The 22,463-nt window shown below is 47.9% G+C and overlaps 1 protein-coding gene across 1 annotated transcript; it reads right to left on the bottom strand.

Moving 5' to 3' along the window:
• Window positions 1-10,940: 10,940 nt before the first annotated feature.
• On the bottom strand, window positions 10,941-11,555 carry LOC119921678 (olfactory receptor 13G1-like). The gene has a single exon (XM_038741759.1). It carries the CDS (start codon window positions 11,553-11,555, stop codon window positions 10,941-10,943), a length of 615 nt encoding a protein of 204 aa, XP_038597687.1.
• Window positions 11,556-22,463: the final 10,908 nt, after the last annotated feature.

Raw genomic sequence — 22,463 nt, forward strand, 5'->3', positions numbered from 1 at the left:
TGGAGGAGGTGAGCTCTCCATAGGGTTTTGAAGGGAGGAAGAGAGCTAGGTTGGCGGATGTGTGGAGGGAGGGCATTCCAGGCCAGGGGGAGGACGTGGACCTGGGGTCGATGGCAGGACAGGCGAGAACGAGGCACAGTGAGGAGGTTAGCGGCAGAGGAGCGGAGAGTGCGGGCTGGGCTGTAGAAGGAAAGAAGGGAGGTGAAGTAGGAGGGGTCGAGGTGATGGAGAGCCTTGAAGCCGTGAGTGAGGAGTTTTTGCCTGATGCGTAGGTTGACTGGTAGCCACTGGAGATTTTTGAGGAGGGGAGTAACATGCCCACAGCGTTTCTGCACAAAGATGATCCGGGCAGCAGCGTGAAGTATAGATTGAAGTGGGGACAGACAGGAGGATGGGAGATCAGAGAGGAGGCTGATGCAGTAATCCAGTTGGGATAGGATGAGAGATTGAACCAGCAGGGTAGCGGTTTGGATGGAGAGGAAAGGGCGAATGTTGGCAATGTTGCGGAGGTAAGAGTGGAAGTTTTTGGCGATGGATTGGATATGAGGGGTGAAACCAGAGAGCAGAGTCGAGGATGACACCAAGGTTGCGGGCTTGTGAGACGGGAAGGATGGCAGTGCCGTTTACAGTAATGGGAAAATCAGAGAGAGGGCAGGGTTTGGGAGGGAAGATAAGAAGTTCAGTCTCGGACATATTGAGTTTTAGATGGCGGGCAGACATCCAGATGTAGATGTCCTGAAGGCAGGAGGAGGAGGAGGAGACGGGAAGGATGGCAGTGCCGTTTACAGTGATGGGAAAATCAGAGAGAGGGCAGGGTTTGGGAGGGAAGATAAGGAGTTCAGTCTTAGACATATTGAGTTTTAGATGGCGGGAAGACATCCAGATGTAGATGTCCTGAAGGCAGGAGGAGAACCGAGCCTGAAGGGAGGGAGAGAGAGCAGGGGCAGAGGTGTGGATTTCGGTGTCATCAGCGTAGAGATGGTAGTTGAAGCTGTGGGAGCGAATTAGATCGCCAAAACAGAGAACAGAAGGGGCCCAAGAACTGACTCTTGAGGAACCCCTACAGTAAGAGAATGGGAGGGGGAGGAGGAGCCCGCAAAGGAGACTGAGAATGAATGGCCGGAGAGATAAGAGGAGAACCAGGAGAGGACGGAGTCTGTGAAGCCCAGGTTGGATAGCGTGTTGAGGAGAAGGGGCTGGTCCACAGTGTCGAAGGCAGCTGAGAGGTCGAGGTGGATTAGGATAGAGTAGGAGCCATTGGATTTGGCAAGAAGGACGTCATTGGTGACCTTTGAAAGGGCAGTTTCGGTGGAGTGTAAGGGACGGAAGCCAGATTGGAGGAGGTCAAGGAGAGAGTTGGCGTTGAGGAATTCGAGGCAGCGGGTATAGACGGCTCGTTCAAGGAGTTTGGAAAGGAATGGTAGGAGGGAGACAGGGCGATAACTAAAAGGGATAGTGGAGTTAGGAGAGGGTTTTTTTTAGGATGGGGGAGACGTCTGCATGTTTGAAGGCAAAGGGGAAGGAACCAGTGGAGAGTGAGTAAGTTATACATACTTAGACATTCAATTTTTTTATTCAACCATTTCATCCTGACACATTTCCTGTTAAATCCTCATTTTTCCTACTGCTTTCATTCTTTTAAATACTTTTGATCTCTCCTCCCATTAAATTGTATGCTCCTTGAGGGCAAGGCAGTGTGTCTCTTGATTCTTTTGAACTCTTCTGAGTGCTTAGTATTTAATGCTGAATGCTTAATACAGTACAAAACTCAATGCTTAGCTCCATACTAAGGACTCAGTCGGCTCTGGATAAGCTTTGCCGATTGACTGATTGGACAGGGAAAAACCAGCTGCAAACCAAATTTGTACTGTATCGAGGTTTGTTGAATGGCCACTCTGGTGTGCGAGTATATATGTATGTATGCATATGTATGTGTGAGAATGTAGGTAATAATAATGATGGTATATGTTAAGTGCTTAATATGTGCCGAGTACTCTTCTAAGCGCTGGGGGAGATACAAGGAAATCAGTTCCTCCCATGTGGGGCTCACGGTCTTCATCTCCATTTTACAGATGAGGGAACTGAAACACGGAGTCGTTAAGTGATTTTCTCAAAGTCAAACAGCTGACAAGTGGCATATCCTGGATTAGAACCCCCGACCTCCGACTCCCAAGCTCGGGCTCATTCCACGAAGCCACGGCTGCTTCCCCCGCATAGGTATGAGCTTATATGTCTGCATATCTATTCATGTATATGTGTAGTGTAGTCACGTGAATACGTGAATAACGGTATATATGCACATACATGCATGTCCATATACATGTGGGTGTATGTTTGCACATATGCATTTATATGCTTATATATCTGTGCATATGCACATATGCACAAATTGATTCAATTATAGTTCATTCAACTATATTTCATTCAATCGTATTTATTGAGCACTTACTGTGTGGACAGCACTGTACTAAGCGCTTGGGAAAGGACAATTCAGCAACAGAGACAATCCCTACTCAACAACAGGCTCACAGTCTAGAAGGGGGGAGACAGACATAGAAATAAGTAAACAGGCATCAATAACATCAATATAAACAAACAGAATTATAGATATGTAAAAATCATGTATATAATTCATTCATTCAATCTTATTTATTGAATCCTTACTGTGTGCAGAGCACTGTACTAAGCGCTAGGGAAGTACAAGTCAGTAACATATAGAAACGGTCCCTACCCAACAACGAGCTCACAGTTTAGAAGGGGGAGACAGATAACAAAACAAACCATGTAGACAGGTGTCAAAACCGTCAGAATAAATAGAATTATAGCTATATGCGCGTCATTAAAAAACTAGAGTAGTAAATATTTTCAAGTAAAATAAATAGAATACTAAATCTGCACAATATGCAAGTGCTGGGGGAGGGGAAGGGAGGAGGAGTGGAAAAAGGGGGCTCAGTCTGGGAAAGTCCCCTGGAGGAGGTGAGCTCTCAGTAAGGCCTTGCAGGGAGGAAGAGAGCTAGTTTAGCGGATGTGTGGAGGAAGTGCATTCCAGGCCAGGGGAAGGACATGGGCCAGGGGTCGACGGCGGGACAGGCTAGAACGAGGAACAGAGAGGAGGTTAACAGCAGAGGAGCGGAGGGTGCAAGCTGGGCTATAGAAGGACAGAAGGGAGGTGAGGTAGGAGCGGGCGAGGTGACAGAGAGCCTTGAAGCTGAAAGTGAGGAGTTTTGCTTGATTCGTAGGTTGACAGGCAACCACCGAAGGTTTTTGAGGAGGGGAGTAACATGCCCAGAGCGTTTCTGTAGAATGATAACCCGGGCAGCAGAGTGAAGTAAAGACTGAAGCGGAGACAGGAGGATGGGAGATCAATGCATGTATAATGTATATAATGTATACAAATGTGTGCGTGTGGATGTGTGTATGTCACTTCAGTTCTCTGTGCCTCAGTTACCTCATCTGTAAAATGGGGATTAAGACTATGAGCCCCATGTGGGACAACCTGATTACCTGGTATCAACTTCAGGTCTAAGAACAGTGCTTGGCACGTAGTAAGTGCTTAACAAATGCCATCATCATCATTATTATCATTATTATTTGCACATATGTATGGCTGCATACATGGATATGCATACATGTACACCACAAACATGTATGTGTGAGAGAGCATTTGTGTGTGTGTGTGTGTGTGTGTGTGTGTGTGTGTGTGTGTGTGTCTATGGGGCTATGCACGTATGGTTATAAATGTAAATGCATGCATACATGTGCATATGTGTGTGTTTTCAATAACCTCGTCCATCAAATTTTAACGAAGCCTCGAGGCCTAGGCGAGAATTCAACTCGTCAACTGAGGAAAGCTATCCGGAGAGGTTTTGTCTGGGAGCTGACAGCCCAGAAGACTTTGCTCCAATCAGGAGTGAAGCTGTCTGATTTCCCGGGCCGACTCCATCCTCGGCCTCCTCTCTGCTGGGACTGTGCCTGGGATCACTCCTCGGACACAGCGGAGATCGGGGGAGAGGGTGTCAACATCCTCCACCCCCTGCCTCATCCCTCCCGGCTACCCCTCTTCCTTCCATCCATCCCACTAGCCCAAGAGCCACCAGAAGCATCTCTGTTGCTCTGACACTTGGCTCTCCCGGGCTAAAACGATCTCGGTGGAAATTAGCAGCCAAGCATTGCCCATTGCAGGGATTCTCTCATGGACTCGTTAAAAGTGCAACTCGTAGAGTGCTTCAAAAGCCTATTAATAAGATGCGAGAAGATAGACTTCCTAACGAGGTCTCAGGGGCCTACCAGCTAGAAGGAGCATTCGGCAGAGGCCACCCGGTGCTGAGGGAAACGACAAAGGAGACAGCAGCTGCTGGAAAATTTTAGCCCTGCTCCCGAGAGGGAAATCAAGGCACACGGAGGTCCGGTTCCTACGCAGTGAGGAGGGAAAGTCAGGGGAAATGAACAGCGGGTGCGAGAGAATGCTGGACTTTATCCTGATTCCTTCTCGGGCCTGCTTCCAGCCTGCCGCTCCAAATTCCTCAGGTCCCTGGGCCCTGACAGCACCCCCTTACCAGCAGGAGAGAATTTATTTTCTCCTAGAGGGAATTTCCCTCCCCCTGCAGCTCACACGCTTACTGAGAGGTGAAGGAGGAGCATGAGAGGCAGCGTGGCCTAGTGGCTACAGCCCGGGCCTGAGAGTTGGAAGTACCTGGGTTCTAATTCCACCTCCTCCTCTTGTCTGTTGTGTGACCTTGGGCAACTCACATCTCTGTGCCTCAGTCCCCTCATCTATAAAATGGGGATAAAGACCGGGCCCAACCTGATTAACCTGTATCTACTCCAGTGCTTAGTACAATGCCTGATACATAGTAAGTGCTTAACAGTGGTTATCAACGCTGTTACTCTCCCAAAAGTTTAGTCCAATGTTCTGCACACAGTGAGCACTCACTAAATTCCATTGATTGATTGTTTGACTAAAAGACATGAGACACGGGTTCAAGAACCCCCACTGCTATTTTTGGCTGTGGGCTTTTGGAAATCCCCTTAACTTCTCTGTGCCTCAGTTTCCTCACTGGTAAAATGGGGATAAAATACTTGTTTTCCCTCCCTCTTAGAATATCAGTCCAGGGACTGTGTCCAATAAATTTATCTTGTATCAATCTCAGCACTTAAAGTACAGTGTTGGGTCCATAAAAAAGAGTGTTATAAAAATTGCATAGGTGTATGAGCTGAGGAAAGGCAAAAAGTACAAAAGTGCAAAGAAATATTGGAAGGAAAGGTTAGGAATTAATCTGAAAAGTCTTCCTGGAGGAGATGGGATTTTTTTTTAGGAAGGGTTTGAAATTTAATTCACTGAGTCCAGTTCTCTTTTGTGGTATTAAAGGTATTTATTAAGTGCCCCTTTTGGGCAATGCACTATATTAAGCGCTTGGGAAAGTTCAACAGGAAGCAAAGCGCTTAGCACAAGGCTCTTGGCTCAGTGAAAGTAGCACGGGCTTGGGAGTCAGAGGTCATAGGCTCTAATCCCGGCTCCACCACTTGACAGCTGTGTGATTTGGGGCAAGTCACTTACCTCTCTGTTCCTCAGTTACCTCATCTGTAAAATGGGGATTAAGACTGTGAGCCCCATGTGGGACAACTTGATTACCTTGTATTCCTCCCCTCAGCGACTGGAACAGTGCTTGGCACATAGTAAGCGCTTAACAAATACCATCGTCATTATTGTTATTATTAATCCCGGCTCTTTCTTCTGCGTGACCTTGAGCAAGTCACTTCACTGCTCAGGGCCTCATTTTCCTCACCTGTAAAATGGGGATTCAATAATAATAATAATAATAATAATAACAATAATAATAATAATAATAATAATAATTGTTAAGTGCTTACTATTGCAAAGTACTGTTCTAAGCGCTGAGGAGGTTACAATGTGATCAGGTTGTCCCCCAGGGGGCTCATAGTCGTAATCTCCATTTTACAGATAAGGTAACTGGGGGGCAGAGAAGTGAAGTGACTTTCCTAAAGTTACACAACTGACAAGTGACGGAGCCGGGATTTGAAACCATGACCTCTGACTCCAAAGCCCGGGCTCTTTCCACTGAGCCATGCATTGTTCTCCCCTCTAGACTGTGAGCTCATTGTGGGCAGGGAATGTGTCTACCAAATCTGTTATATTGTATTCATTCATTCATTCATTCAATCGTATTTATTGAGCACTTTCTGTGTGCAGAGCACTGTACTAAGCGCTTGGGAAGTACAGGTTGGCAACATATAGAGAAGGTCCCTACCCAACAGTGGGCTCACAGTCTATAAGGGGGAGACAAAGAACAAAACAAAACATATTAACAAAATAAAATAAATAGAATACACATGTACAAATGAATAAATAAATAAATAGAGTAATAAATACCCACAAACATATATACAGGTGCTGTGGGGAGGGGAAGGAGGTAAAGCGAGGGGGATGGGGAGGGGAAGGAGGGGGCTCAGTCTGGCAAGGCCTCCTGGAGGAGGTGAGCTCTCAGTAGGGCCTTGAAGGGAGGAAGAGAGCTAGCTTGGCGGATGTGGGGAGGGAGGGCATTCCAGGCCAGGGGGATGACGTGGTCCAGGGGTCGACAGCGGGACAGACGAGAACGAGGCACGGTGAGGAGATTAGCAGCAGAGGAGTGGAGGATGTGGGCTGGGCTGTAGAAGGAGAGAAGGGAGGTGAGGTAGGAGGGGGCGAGATGATGGAGAGCCTTGAAGCCGTGGATGTGGAGTTTTTGACTGGGGCGTAGGTTGATTGGTAGCCACTGGAGATTTTGGAGGAAGGGAGTAACATGCCCAGAGCGTTTCTGGACAAAGACAATCTGGGCAGCGGCGTGAAGTATGGATTGAAATGGGGAGAGACAGGAGGATGGGAGATCTGAGAGGAGGCTTATACAGTAATCCAGAGAGGATAGGATGAGAGCTTGAACGAGCAGGGTAGCGGTTTAGATGGAGAGGAAAGGGCATATCTTGGCAATGTTGTGGAGGTGAGACCGGCAGGTTTTGGTGACGGCTTGGATGTGAGGGGTGAACGAGAGAGCGAAGTCGAGGATGACACCAAGGTTGTGGGCTTTTGAGACGGGAAGGATGGTAGTGCCGTCAACAGTGATGGGAAAGTCAGCGAGAGGGCAGGGTTTGGGAGGGAAGACAAGGTGTTCAGTCCTGGACATGTGAGTTCAGTCTTGGACATGTACTCTCCCAAGAGCTTAGTACAATGTCTGCACACAGTAAGCACTCAATAAATACTACTGATTGATTCATTCCTCTAGACTGCACACTCAACGCGCAGGGAATGTGTCTACCAACTCTGTTATATTGTACTCTCCCAAGCGCTTAGTACAGTTCTCTGCACACAGGAAGTGCTCAATAAATATGATTGATTGACTGAACGATTCTCCCTCCTCCTTAGCCCGTGAGCCCCATTTCCAACAGGAACTGTGCCCAGCTTGATCTTTCAATGTTTAGTAGAGTGATTGGCACAGGGTAAGTGCTTAGCAAATACCACAACTATTATCATTGTTGGGAGATTATTTATTATTAATTGATATTAATGATAAAAACGTATTTTAAGCTATTATTTATAAAAATCAGCTTCCTCAGCACTTTGGCAATCACAACCTCCCTTGGCGTTTCTATACATAATAATAATAATAATAATAATAATAATAATAATGGCATTTTTTAAGCGCTTACTATGTGCAAAGCACTGTTCTAAGCGCTGCGGAGGTTACAAGGTGATCATGTTGTCCCTCGGGGAGCTCACAGTCTTAAACCCCATTTTACAGATGAGGGAACTGAGAGGCCCAGAGAAGTGAAGTGACTTGCCCAAAGTCACACAGCTGACAATTGGCGGAGCCGGGATTTGAACCCATGACCTCTGACTCCAAAGCCCGGCCTCTTTCCACTGAGCCATGCTGCTACATGTTGATTTGCGTCGTCGGCTATACCAATCAATCAATCAATCATATTTATTGAGTGATTCCTGTATGCAGAGCACCTTGCTAAGCGCTTGGTAGAGTAGAGTATAATAGAACTGTCAGCATATTCCCTACCCACAATGTTCTTACATTCTAGAGGAGCTCACATGGCAGACAAGCAGCATGGCTCAGTGGAAAGAGGACGGGCTTTGGAGTTAGGGGTCATGGGTTTGAATACCGGCTCTGTCAATTGTCAGCTGTGTGACTTTGGGCAAGTCACTTAACTTCTCTGTGCCTCAGTTCCCTCATCTGTAAAATGGGTATGAAGAATGTGAGCCCCCCGAGGGGCAACCTGATCTCCTTGTAACCTCCCCAGCGCATAAAACAGTGCTTTACACATAGTACGTGCTTAATAAAAGCCAGTATTCTTATTATAGACAAGGGGTAGGGTCAGGATTAGAACCCAGGTCCTTCTGACTCCCAAGCCTGTACTCTTCCTATTAGGCCACGCTGCTTCCAGCGCTTAGAACAGTGATCGGCATATAGTAAGTGCTTAACAAATACCGTAATTACTATTCTCACTGGAGCAGGCAATATTTACTTCGAACCTATAATGAGATCAGTTCTGTAGCCTCGGTATACTTTATCCATGCCCTGCTTCTCGTGGATAGGGTTTTTTGGGATCGATCAATCCATCAATTAATCAACTAATCAATCAATCAATGACCAAAAGTGTTTATTGAGTGTATTTTGAATGCTAAGCACTGCACTAAATGCTTGGGAGAATAAACAGAAACAAGACCCAAGGTTAAGTAATCAATGGCATTTATTGAGCACCTAGTACATACAGAGGATCGTGCTACTAGTACTACTAATTATCGTATTTGTTTAGCACTTACTATAATAATAATGATAATAATGATAATAATAGTAATAATGGCATTTGTTAAGCGCTTACTATGTGCCAAGCACTATTCTAAGCGCTGGGGAGATACAAAGTAATCATGTTGTCCCACATGGGGCTCACAGTCTTAATCCACATTTTACTGATGAGGTAACTGAAGCCAAGAGTAGTTAAGTGACTTGCCCAAAATCACATAGCTGACAATTGGCTGAGGCGGGATTAGAACCCGTGACCTCTGACTCCCAATCCCGGACTATTTCCACTGAGCTACGCGGTTTCTCTATGTGCCAAGCATTGTTCTAAGCGTTGGGGTATGTACAAGGCAATGAGGTTGAACACCGTCCCTGTCCCGCATGGGGCTCACAGTCTCAATCTCTATTTTATTCATTCATTTCATTCATTCAATCGCATTTATTGAGTGATTACTGTGTGCAGAGCACCGTAATAAGCTCTTGGAAAGTCCAATTCGGCAACAGATAAAGATAATCCCTACCCAACAACGGACACACAGTCTAGAAGGGGGAGACAGACAACATAACAAAACAAGTAGACAAGCATCAGTAGCATTTTACAGATGAGGTGAGACACAGAGAAGTGAAGTAACTTGCCGAAGGTTACACAGTACACAAATGACGGAGTCGGGATTAGAACTCACGACATCTGATTCCCAAGTCTGTGCTCTTGCCGATAGGCCATACTAAGCACTTGGGAGGGTATTATAGAGACAGAAGATCTGGCCCACTTTTCCTCAGCTCCCCCTCCACTCCCTATCACCTCACCTCACTCTCTTTACTCTACCCCCTTCCCCGCCCCACAGCACTTGTGTACATATGTACATATCTATAATTCTTTTTATTTACATTAATGCCTAGTTACTTGTTTTGATGTCTGTCTCTGCCCTCTTATCAACTGTGTGACTTTGGACAAGTCAGTTAACTTCTCTGTGCCTCAATTCCATCATCTGTAAAATGCGGATTAAGACTGTGAGCCCCACGTGCGACAAACAGATTTCCTTGTATCTACCCCAGCGCTTAGAACAGTGCTTGGCACATACTAAGAGCTTAACAAATACCATTATTATTATTATTATAATGGTCAGCGTGTATCTCCATCCTCTTCCATGGAATCGAAGGGATTAGGGTGGGAAAATATTAAGTTGTTCCTTATGCTCCTCTATGAAGCAGCGTGGCCTAGTGGATAGAGCACAGGCCCAGGTTCTAATCCCGGCTCCGCCACTCTTCTGCTGTGCAACCTAGGGCAAGTCACTTCACTTCTCTGAGCCTCAGTTAATTCGTCTGCATAGGGATTAAGTCTGTGAGCCTCGTGTGGGACAGGGACTGTGTCCAGCCCGATTTGTTTGTATCCACCACAGCGCTTAATTCAGTGCCTAGCGCATAGGAAGTGCTTAACAAACACCATAGTTTTTAGTATTATTATTCTCTGGGCCTCAGTGACCTCATTGGTAAAATGGGGATCGAGATTGTGAGCATCAAGTGCGACAGAGCGTTTAGTACGGTGCCTGCAATGTAGTAAGCGTCTAAAAACTCCCATCATCATCATTACTATTATTATTACTGGAGGGGCCGGTGGAGGAGAGAATCTCGCTCTTCATTGGCGAAGGAAGCAGAGAAACAGTGTGGCCTAGTGGTAGAGCCCGGTCCTGGGAGTCAGAAGGATGTGGGTTCTAATCCTAGCTCTGACGCATGTCCACTGTGTGACCCTGGACAAGTCACTTCACTTCTCTAGGCCTCAGGTCCCTATCTGTAAAATGGGGATTAAAAGCGTAAGTCTCATGTAGGACAGGGACGGCGTCCAACCTGATTAACTTGTATTTATTCCGAATTTTAAACAGCGCTAGGCACCCAGTAAGCTCTCAACTAGTACCATAATAATAATGATAATCATTATTATTGTTATCAGCGCTTCAGGGAGGAGAAGACCTTCCAGACGCCTGCCTGGATCTCTCTATTGCAGAGGCTGTAGACAATTGGGTTTATGGTCGGCGTGACAGCCACCACCTTGTCCCTCCCGAAGGAGTAGGAGGAGGAGGGATGGATGCAGGTGTAGATGATGGGGAAGTAGTAGAGGGAGACCACGAAGAGGTTGGAGGATCAGTTAGAGAAGGCCTTCCTCTTGCCCTCGGTCGTCGGAATGTGGAGGATGGCGGCCACGATGACGCTGTAGGAGAGGCAGGTCAGCAGGAGTTCCCCCATGGACAGGGCGATGTCAGCCATGAAGACCATCACTTCGTTGGCCTGGACGGAGGTAGAGGAGATGGCCTGCAGGGCGCGGATCTCACAGAAGAAGTGGTCCACGGCGCCCATCCCGCCGAAGGTCAGCCGGAGGATGAGACCCATGTGCACCGAAGCGTTGGTGACAGCGATGAGGAAGAGGGCGGCGAGGAGAGCGGGGCACGTCTGCCGGCTCATGATGGTGGCATAGAGGAGAGAGAAGCAGATGGCCGCACAGTGGTCATAGGCCATGGTGGTGAAGAGGACCATCTCGGACTCCAGGGAACAGGTGAAAAAGAACTGGGACATGCAGCCACCGTAGATGATGGCCTTCCGGGGCCCGAGCGTGGTCCCCAGTAGCCTGGGGACGATAGAGGAGGTGTGTACGACGTCCACCGGGGCCAGGGTCAGCGGCGGGACGTACATGGGCGTGTGCAAGGCCGCGCTGAGAGATACCGCGGAGACAATGAGATAGCTGCCCAGCACGGCCACCATTTAGACGCACAGGAAGACGGAGAAGAGGAGGGGATGCATCTCCGGGCGGTTCGACAGGCTCAGGATGACGAATGTAGACACGGTGCTGTGGTTCATCGGACTTGGGGTGAAGGGGACCGGGCAGGGGTCGGTGAAGGGGAGAGAGAGAGCTGGCCGTGCACTGAAGAAGAGGAGCTGTCAGGGAGGTAGGTTAGAGAGCTGGTGGGGAAGGGGAGAAGGAAAGCTAGTGGTCCAGGTCAAAGAAAGAGTTGTTGCTTGGTTCTTCAGTCTTCTCTGTCGTGCCTGGCTCTGGGAACCGTCTCTGGCTCTGGGAACCGCCTCTGGACGATATTCACTCGGGAGTAGTGAAAGAAACTGAGGAAACAGTAGAAGTAAGTTACTTCTCCTCAACACGCTAACCAACCTTGGCTTCACAGACTCTGTCCTATCCTGGTTCTCCTCATCTCTTCTTCGTCTTCGTCGTCGTCTTCTTCTTCTTCTTTTCTTCTTCTTCTTCTTCTTCTTCTTCTTCTTCTTCTTATTATTATTATTATTATTATTATTATTTCTTCTTCTTCTTCTTCTTCTTCTTCTTCTTCTTCTTCTTCTTCTTCTTCTTTTCTTCTTCTTCTTTTCTTCTTTTCTTCTTCTTTTCTTCTTCTTCTTCTTCTTCTTCTTCTTTTCTTCTTCTTCTTCTTCTTCTTCTTCTTCTTCTTCTTCTTCTTCTTCTTCTTCTTCTTCTTCTTCTTCTTCTTCTTCTTCTTCTTCTTCTTCTTCTTCTTCTTCTTCTTCTTCTTCTTCTTCTTCTTCTTCTTCTTCTTCCCCCCCCCCCTTCGGTGGTTGCCCATCCACCTCTACATCAAACAGAACCTCCTCACCATTGGCTTTAAAGCATGTAGTCAACTCGTCCCACCCTATCTCACCTCATGGGTCTCCTACTGCAGCCCAGCCCGCACACTATGCTCTTCTAGCGCCAGGCCACTCACTGTACCCCGATCTCATCTACCTTGCCGCCGATCCATTTCCCACATCTTCCCCCTCACCTGAAACTTCCTCCCCCTCCACATCCCCACTCTGCACACATTCAAAGCCATACTGAAGGCCCGTATCCTCCAAAAGGCCTTCCCTGATTAAGCCCTATTTCCCCCACCTACCTATCCGTTCTTCATTGTCTAAGCCGCAGAAGAGAGTGGGAGAAGAAGAAAGGAAGGCTTATTCAGGGAAGGCCTCTTGGAGGAGATGGCCCTTCAGTAAGGCTTCGATCGGGCGGCGTGGGGGGGGGGGGTTATGTAAGATCACAACTCTCTTCATCTCTTCAGTGCCCTCCTAATATTATCATTTGTTTCCCTTGAATTTCCCACGGTGAACACCTTCTCTTCCCCACAACCTCTCCTCATTCAATCAATCAATGATATGTACTGAGCGCTTACTATGTGCAGAGCACTGTACTAAGTGCTTCGGAGAATAGAATACAACAGAATTAGCAGACACGGTCCCTATCCATAAAGAGCTCCCGGATCAGACTCACCAGGTTAGGCCCGAGCTGGGATTCGCTGGTCTCCCCTGGCTTCAGGTCCCGTCGGCATTACTCTGACCCCTCAGTGTCCCCCGATTGTCGGCCAGCCTTCTAAAAGGGGAGACCTGTAGGACCGTTCTAAAAGTTGAGACACCCCACCCCCCACCCCCGTTCTCTCTTTCGCAAAGAGCCGAGCCGCTCTCCAGTTGGTGATGTCTTCTTTCTTTCCCAAAGCTCCTGGGTCATCTGTGGGAGCCTTTCAAGAGGAGACGAGGGTAAAGCTCTTTCGAGCAGTCTTTGCGCATCGTGGGACGGGCTCTCCGGGGTCTTTCAGGCCTTTGGTGGCTTTTATCTCACAAGAAGACGTCGAGGTGGCCGGCCCAATCTGTAAACACACTGGTTCCGCCTGATTTCCTTGGACAGTAGCTTTCACATTCGTCTTGCCTTACTACGGCCCAGCCACCATGCTTCGCTCCTCTCATGCCCCCTTACTCATCGTGCCCCCTTCTTGTCTATCTCACTGACGACCCCTTTCCCACATCCTGCCCCTGGCTTGGAACTCCCCCGCCATGTACATCAGAACAGCACTCTGTCCATCTTTGAATTCTTATTAAGGTCTCTAAGTGGACTTTCCCGAATGAGCCTTCTTTTTACTTGTCCTCTCTCCGTTCTGCATCATCTTAGCACTTGGATCTGGGACCTTTGTGGGGGTCTGATCTTAGCCCCACCCTTAGCCCCCCAGCATTTCTACACATTATTTAATTTACAGACTATCAATTATGTATTTACATTAATGTCTGTCTCCTGCTCTAGATGGTAGGCTTGTTGTGGGTGGGGAACATGTCTGCCAACTCTGTTGCATTGGAGTCTCCCAAACACTTAGTAGAGTGCTCCTTCCCCAACAACTCAACCATTGGCTTAAAAACCTCTCAACATCTTTGCCGATTTCACCCAAGATCTCTTTCTATCCTACCTACCAGCTCTCCCCATCTCATCCACCATCTCTCTCCATTCCACCCAACCGTTCCCTCACCTTACAATTTTCACTTCTCTTCCCAAGATCACCTTCCAACTGTATCTAGCTCTTGCATTCCAACTCTGACCCTCAACCCTTCTGCAGCTGATGCTACTGTTTCCCTAACCCGGAACTCCGTCCCTTCCAATTCCCTTACCTTCAAAGCCGCCCTAAAATCCCACCTCCTCTGAGACGTTTTCCTGATTAATTCGCCTCACCCCACAGTCTAGTCAATGTAACATCTCTCTTATCCGTTTTGTGCTCCATTCCTTTCCTGAGCACATATGGATCTACTTTCTACCTATGTATCTGTTTGTGCATTTACTTGCACTGAAATTATTTATTGATTTCCTTCTGATCCATTTTACAGCTTCCTGCTATATGCTTCTTTTTGTATCCTGCTCCCTCTGTTTTTTATGGTATTTCTTAAGCGCTTACTAGGTACCAAGCACTGTTCTACGTGCTGGGGTAGAAAAATGTTCGTCCTGTCAGAGACAATCTCTGTTCCACATGGGAATCACAGTCTAAGTATTGAATCCCCATTTAACTGTTGAGGAACCTGAGGCACAAAGAAGTGAAATGACTTACCCAAGGTCCCATAGCAGACAAAGGGCAGAGCTCTGAAGTCTGTGATTTTTCCACTGAGCCACCCTGCTTCTCTTCCAGTAAACTATTAGCTCCTTGGAGACAGGGGTTATGTCTTCCCTTTTTTAATGGTATTCGCTAAATGCTTACCATGTGCCAGACACTCATCTAAGTGCTCGGAAAGATGCTAGCTAGTCAGGTTGGACACAGTCCTTGTTCCACATGCTGCTCATAGTCTGAATTCCCATTTCACAGATGAGGTAACTGAGGCACAGAGAAGTTAACTGACTTGCCCAAGGTCACACAGCAGAGAAGTGGCAGAGCCGGGATCAGAACCCACATCTTCTGACTCCCAGGTCCTGTTGCCACTAGGTCATGCTGCTTCTTCGTATAGGATGTAGTAGAGTAGAGATAGAGATCTATATCTCTATCTATACCTATCTCTATATTTATATCTATCTATCTATCCCTATACCTATTATGCTAGACTGTCACCTCCTTATGGACAGGGAATACATCTGCTAATTCTCTTGTACTGTACTCTCCCAACCGCTTAATACAATGCTCTGCACACAGTAAGTACTCAATAAATACTCACTGTGTTACGTTCTGGGGTAGATAAAGGACAATCAGATTGTTCACACTCTCTCATCCACATGGGGCTCATTGTCTAGGAGTGAGGAAAAGCAGGTATTTTGTCCCCAATCTCCAGATAGGGAAATCAAGGCTTGGTTCAGTGGAAGGGCTGGAAGTAGAACCTCAGGCTCCTGATTAATCAGTCAATGGTATATATTAAGTGATTACTATGTGCAGAGCAAAATGCCAAGGGCTTGGGAGAATAATGATAATAATTGCGGTATTTGCTGAGTGCTTACTGTGTGCCAAGAACAGTACTAAGCGCAAGGATGGAGACAAATAGATCCGGTTGGACACAGTCCCTGCCTGACCTGGGGTTCACATCCTCAAACCCCATTTTACAGAGGAGGTAACTGAGGCACAAAGTGACTTGCCCAAGGTCACACAGCAGACGCTTGGCGGAGCGGGGATTAGAATTCTTGACTTTTTGAATCCTAGGCCCGTGCTCTATCCACTATGCCAGTTGGTAGACATGTGCTCGGAAAGCTCGCACGGTGCCTATGGCCTCGAGGTGTAGACAGGCATTAAAATAAATTATAGTCCAGCCCGCACACTCCGCTCCTCTGCCGCTAACCTCCTCACTGTGCCACATTCTCACTTGTCCCGCCATCGACCCCTGGCCCATGTCTTACCTCGGGCCTGGAATGCCATCTCCCTTCACATCCACAGAACTAGCTCTTTTCCCCCATTCAAAGCCGTGTTGAGAGCTCACCTTCTCCAGTAGACCTTCCCAGACTGAGCCCCCCTTTTTCTCTGTTCTTGCTCCCCTCCCCATTACCCCTATTCCCTCCCTCCGCTATATTCCCCTCCCCAACACACAGATCTTGTGTATACATGTACATATATATTATTATTTATTTTACTAATTATGTGTCTATATCTATAATTATGCTTATTTATGTTGATGTTTTGATGCCTATCTACTTGTTTTGTTTTGTTGTCCGTCTCCTCCCTTCTAGAACGTGAGCCCGTTGTTGGGTAGGATTGTCTCTGTTGCCGAATTGTACTTTCCAAGCACTTAGTCCAGTGCTCTGCACACAGTAAGTGCTCAATAAATATGATTGAATGAATGAATAAGTTACGGGGATGGACATAAATGCTGTGGGCTGAGGGTGGGGTAAAAAAAATCAAGTGCTGAAAGGGGGCAGATCCAAGTTCACATGTGATGTAGTGGGAGAAAGAGTAAGGAAAAGAAGGACTTAGTCTGGGAATGCCTCTTGGAGGAAATGGGATTTTATACCTGGGGAATGTTGGTGAGAAGGCGAGGGGAAGGAGGTGGTGTTCTAGGGAGAGAGAATCCGGGACCTGGAGACTGGACATATCCCGGAATAGGCCATGGGGTAGCAAATGGCCCGAGACCAAGAGTGAACCTCAGATCAGACTAGGAAGAAGGTTTGGAGACTTAAAGTAGTGACAGTAGTGAAGCTGTCTGGAGTTCTCTATTTGGGACACATGTTAGTGTGACGGGTCACATGTTTCCCATGGGGCGGTCGCGTGGGGCAGGACCGGTACTCTGCTCATGGGGCCAGGCCCCAGAGATGCCGGGCCCTAGGGAAGCCAGTCCCGAAGAGGACATAATGAGGCCCCCTCAGCCCAACGTACGGCCCGCCCCCTGGGGGTATCCCTCGGGAGTGGCGGGGATTTTTTCCAGGAAGACCCGGCCTCGCCTAGAGTCCATCACGTTCCGAGCGGGAGGGAAGAGGAGCCAGGATCCTTGACATCTCCCGGAGACCCTCCTGTGACGGACGTCTGGGAGCTGAGGGGACAGGGTGGTTGAAGGACAACAGAGACAAGCTCCCGCTCGCCCCAGACTGACCGGTGAGTCTGGGCCGGGGAGAACACAGATGGGACGTTGTTCACAGGGGGGGCCGGTGGTGACAGAGAACGAGAGAACCCTCCCCCATATCCTCACATCTCCACGTGTAACACATTTCTCTCCCCCCGGCATCTCCATCTCTCTCCATCCTCCCGATCTCATGGGTGGGTGGTGGACATGGATGGGGTTTGATGAGAGAAAAATGTTCCCGAGAAAAGCAGTCTCCTTATCCCTTGATAGAGCTGGTTATTTCTGCTACACATTGGCGTTTATTGAGCCACTACGATGTGCAGAGCACTGTAAGAAAAGCTCTGAAAGAAAAGATTGGGTAAGTCCCCGTCACAAACAGTAGCTCACAATCTCAAAGCAAGGGGTGAAAGGGAATCCTATACGTATCTGATTCTTCTTGTTCCTGCTTCGTTGCTGGAAGGCAGAGTGGATCTAGGTGGATTTGAGGCAATTATGTCAGTTCGCACCCCAGACTGGATGGGGTTTCTTGGATAATTCTAATAATAATAATGATAATAATAATGATAATAATAATAATAATAATAATAATAATAGTGGTATTTGATAAGTACTTACCATGTGTCAGGCACTGTACTAAGCGCTGGGATGGTTAAAAGAAAATCGAGTTGGACACAGTCCCTGTCCCACCTGGGACTCACATTCTCAATCCCCATTTTACAGATGAGGGAAATGAGGAACAGAGAACTGTTGTCACATGCCCAAGATCACACAGCAGACAAGTGGCAGAGCTGGGATTAGATTCCAGGTTGTTTTGAATCCCAGGTCTGTGCTCTATCCCCTAGGCCATGCTGCTTTTCTAATCCAGAAAATATCTCTAACACAGGAATATAAGACAAGAACCTGGAGGTGACTCTTTATCTGGGACGTCCCCATTTTCAGCTGGTCTTCTGGTCTGATTCCCTTCTGATTCACTTCTGGTCTTATTTCGTCGTGTAGGATTAATTTTTATTTTCAAATCTCAGCCTTCCTCTGCCCCTTCCTCTGTCACCACTTCTCATGGCTCTGAAGCAATTCTGGGTTCTGAAAGGCCTTAGAGAGGGATATTGGCTCTTTCATTCATTCGATCATATTTATTGAGCCCTTACTGTGTGCAAAGCACTGTACTAAGGCTCTAAATCTCACTGGGTGTGTGAGGAGGGAGGCTTTTTTTAATGGTATTTGCTAAGCACGTTTTATGTGCCAGGCACTGTATTAAGCGCTGGCATAGATACAAGATAGAGACACAGTCTCTCTTCCACCTAGGGTTCACCGTCTTAAATCATATTTGAGAGATGAGGTAACTGAGGAACAGAGAAGTGAAGTGATTTGGCTGATGTCACAAAGCAGAAAGGTGGTGGAGCTGGGAATAGCACACAGGTCCTCTGACTCCCAGGACCATGCTCTTTCCACTACGCTATGCTGCATGTCCATGTGGGAAGGGAATGTTGTCTTGTACTCTGTAAGCCCTTAGTATAATGCTCTGCACATAGCATACACTCAGTAAATATCTTTGATTGCTTGTGTTCACTCAGTCACTCAATCATTTTTATTGAGAGCTATGTGCAAAGCACTTTTCCTTCATCTGCATATCTGTACGCATATCTGCGTACTTCCTGTCACCCCGACCAGATTCTAAACTGCTCCTTTTCCCTGTAGATGGTCACGGAAATCTCCAGAAAATGTTCAATGTCACCAAGGTGACGGAATTCCTGCTCCTGGGATTCTCAGAGGTCCGGGAGCTGCAGCTGGTTCACGCTGCACTGTTCCTTCTGGTCTACCTGGCGGCCCTGACGGGGAATCTCCTCATTGTCACTGTCACCGCCCTCGACCGGCGCCTCCACACCCCCATGTACTTCTTTCTCGGGAACCTGTCCGTTCTCGACCTCTGCTACATCTCCGTCACCGTCCCCAAATCCATCCACAGCTCCCTGACCGACCATAGGTCCATTTCCTTCCTGGGCTGTGCTACCCAGGTCTTCTCGGTGATTATGTTTGGAGGTTCAGAGGTGTTCCTCCTCACGGCGATGTCCTACGACCGCTATGCCGCCATCTGCCTCCCCCTGCGCTACGAGGTCATCATGGATCAAGGGGCCTGTGGGAAGATGGTGGTCGCCTCATGGCTCTGCGGGGGGCTATATTCTGTGATGTCATGCTCTGGGACATTCTCCCTATCCTTCTGCGGGCCCTTCCTGATCCCACAGTTCTTCTGTGATATCGCCTCCGTGGTCCGACTGTCCTGCTCCGAAATGCACCTCGTCATCGATGTGATCGTCGTCACCGGGGCCCTTTTGGGCTTCTCCTGTTTTGTCTCCATCGTCGTCTCATACGTGCGCATCTTCCGGGCCGTGCTGAGGATGCCGGCTTCCGAGGGCCGGGACAAAGCCTTCTCCACCTGTCTGCCTCACCTTGCCGTCACGACCCTGTTTTTCACCACGGCTGCCTTCTCTACCTTATATCCACCCTCAGACTCCACCTCAGCTCTGGGCCTGCTAGTGTCCGTGTTCTACACAGTGGTGCCCCCCGCCTTGAACCCCCTCATCTACAGCCTGAGGAACCGGGATGTGAAGGCCGCCCTGGAGAGGGTCCTAGGTGGGAGTCCTTTCATCCAGGGTAGAAACTTCCTAATGATGCCTTGATCCTTTCATTTCTCTCTCCTTGGATTAACTCTGAGCAAGGCTCATCCATCTAGAGAAGCAGCGTTTCCTAGTGGAAAGAGCACGGGCCTGGGAATCAGAGGACCAGGGTTCTAATCCCGGCTCTGCCACGTGTCCACTGTGTGACCTTCGCAAAGTCACTTAACTTCTCTGGGCTTCAGTTACTGCATCTGTAAAATGGGGATTAAATCCTACTCCCTTCTATTTAGACTGTAACTTGGACAGGGATTGTATCCACCTTCCTTATCTTGTATCGACCCCAGCACTTAGTACTGTCCATAGCACATAGTTAGCTCTTAACTAAACGCTGTTATTGTTATTACCCCCAGTTTTCAGGGTGCCCTTTTGGCATGGTCATTTTTCTCCTCTCACCCGTACAGGCACGATCAATTGTGCTATGCTCTTAGTGGTGCTCTGCACACCATATGTGCTCAATAAATATGATTGAATGAATTGATGAATCAATGAACTGCATTTATTGAACACCTACTGTGTCTGTGTACTGGACTAAGCACTTGGGAAAGTATAATGTAACAGATACATTCCCTTCCAAAGCGAAATTACAGTCTAGACAGGGAGACATACATTAATATCAATAAATATATTAGAGATAGGTATATATGTGTACTGGGACTGGGCGGGTGAAAAAGGAAGCAAACCAGGATGATGCAGAAAGGAGTGGGAGAAAAGGATGTGAGGGCTTAGCCGGGGAAGTCATCTTGGAGGAGATGTATCTTACATGTAGCAGTGCATTATATTTGGAGTTGAAGGTATACAGTGAGGGTGAGAATTGAATACCTCAGTGATAAAGCAGCCTGCTAGGTTGTCATGACTATGAGGCTGTGAGTCAGGGAAGGAGTCTATGAAACAGGATCATAGTAATAATAATAATAAGAATAATGGTATTTGTTAAGCGCTTACTATGTGTCAAGCACTGTTCTAAGTGCTGGGATGGACACAAGGTAATCAGGTTGTCCCATGTGAGGCTCACAATCTTAATCCCCATATTACAGAAGAGGTAACCAAAGAACACAGAGGTTAAGTGGCTTGCACAAGGCCATACAGAACACCAGTGGTGGAACAGGGATTAGGTCCCATGTCCTCTGACTTCCAAGCCTATGCTCTTGCAACTAAAACACGGTCTCCCTACAGCTGATTGGATGTGCATGTCTGACTCTAGCCTTGACCTTGAAAATCAGGTGTAAATAACCCCGAGAGAGAGCTGGAAGTCTGTACCTACCTGCACTTGGATGCCCTTTAAACAACCCAAATTCTCAAGGCAACGAAGACGTTAATGGTGTGTGACCTTGGACAAGTCACTTCACTTCTCTGTGCCTAAGTTAACTCCCCTGTAAAATGGGGATGAAGGGTGTGAACCCTTAGTGGGATAGGGACTCTGTCCAACCAGATTCACTTGTATATATCCCAGCGCTTAGAACAGTGCTTGGCGCATAGTAAGTGCTTAACAAGAACAGTAACAATGATAATAACACTAAATGGATGCAGGAGGGGCAGAGGGGCTGGTGGAGAACAGTGGATGGAGCTGTGGGTAAGACGGTGGGGAGAAGTGACGGGGGTGGCAGTTGACAGAAAGAGCGTAGTCTTAGAGAGGGCAGGGAGCTTAGTAAGTGGGATCAGGAGTGGGAGGGTTAAAGTGAGGTTTGCAGGAGGGAGGACCGGTACATCCAAACCATATTAAAATGGCCAACCCACAGCCGTGAAGCGGATGAAGCCAGTGGGTCACTGACAAAAAACAAGATGGACACCTCCTTGAAATCTCCACAGTTATTCTGGCAGTGTGACGGGTCACAGGGTCTCCAGTGGGGCAGCCACGTGAGGCAGGGCCACTACCCCACCCAAGGTCCCCAAGGTTCCCAGTGGCACCGGACCCTCGGGAAGCCAGGCCCGAACAGGATATAATTAGGCCCCTCAGCCCAAGGTGTGACCCGTCCCCCGGGACCCGTCCCGCAGGAGCGGCAGGGAGCTTTCCCGGAAAGGCCCGGCTTCACCGAGAGCCCGACACGTTCCAGTCAGGAAACCAGAGCAGTCAGGACCCCGCACACCTCCCGGAGATTCTCCTGCGGCCGACGTCTGGGAGCTGAGGGGACGGGGAATGGTTGAAGGACAACAGAGACCAGAGCCCACTTGCTCCAGTCTGACCAGTGAGTCTGGGCTAGGGACAACACGGATGGGCTGGGGTCATACAGGGGAGCCGGCGGTGACATGGAACTAAAATCTCCTCACGTCTCCATATGTAAAACCGATCTCCCCCCGTGGCGTCTCCATAGCTCTCTATTCCCTGGATCTACTGGGTGGGTGGCGAGGATGGACGGGGATGAATTGTTGGCAACGTTCTGAGTGGCCAATCGATCATATTTATTATTAAGCACTTACTGTGTGGAAAGCACGGTACTAAATGCTTGGGAGAGTAAAATATAAGATTGGCAGACATATTGCCTGCTAGTAAGGAGCTTATAGTTTAAAACGGGAGACAAACATTAGTAGAAATACATAAATTATGGATCTATACATAAGTGCTGTGGAATCGAGAGAGCAGCAAATAAAGGAGGAAATTCAAATGAAGGGTGACACGCAAGGCAGTGGGAGAAGAGGAAATCAGGACTTGGTCGGGGAAGGCTTGGTCGGGGAACTCTTCGAAGAGGCGATGTGATTTTAATAAGGCTTTGAAGGTGGGAGA

The sequence above is a fragment of the Tachyglossus aculeatus genome (genome assembly GCF_015852505.1).
Source record: "Tachyglossus aculeatus isolate mTacAcu1 chromosome 12 unlocalized genomic scaffold, mTacAcu1.pri SUPER_6_unloc_4, whole genome shotgun sequence".
Taxonomy (NCBI): Eukaryota; Metazoa; Chordata; class Mammalia; order Monotremata; family Tachyglossidae; genus Tachyglossus; species Tachyglossus aculeatus.

Coding starts and splice junctions, on each gene's coding strand:
- LOC119921678 (XM_038741759.1), bottom strand. CDS start 11,555: ATGGTGGCCGTGCTGGGCAGCTATCTCATTGTCTCCGCGGTATCTCTC.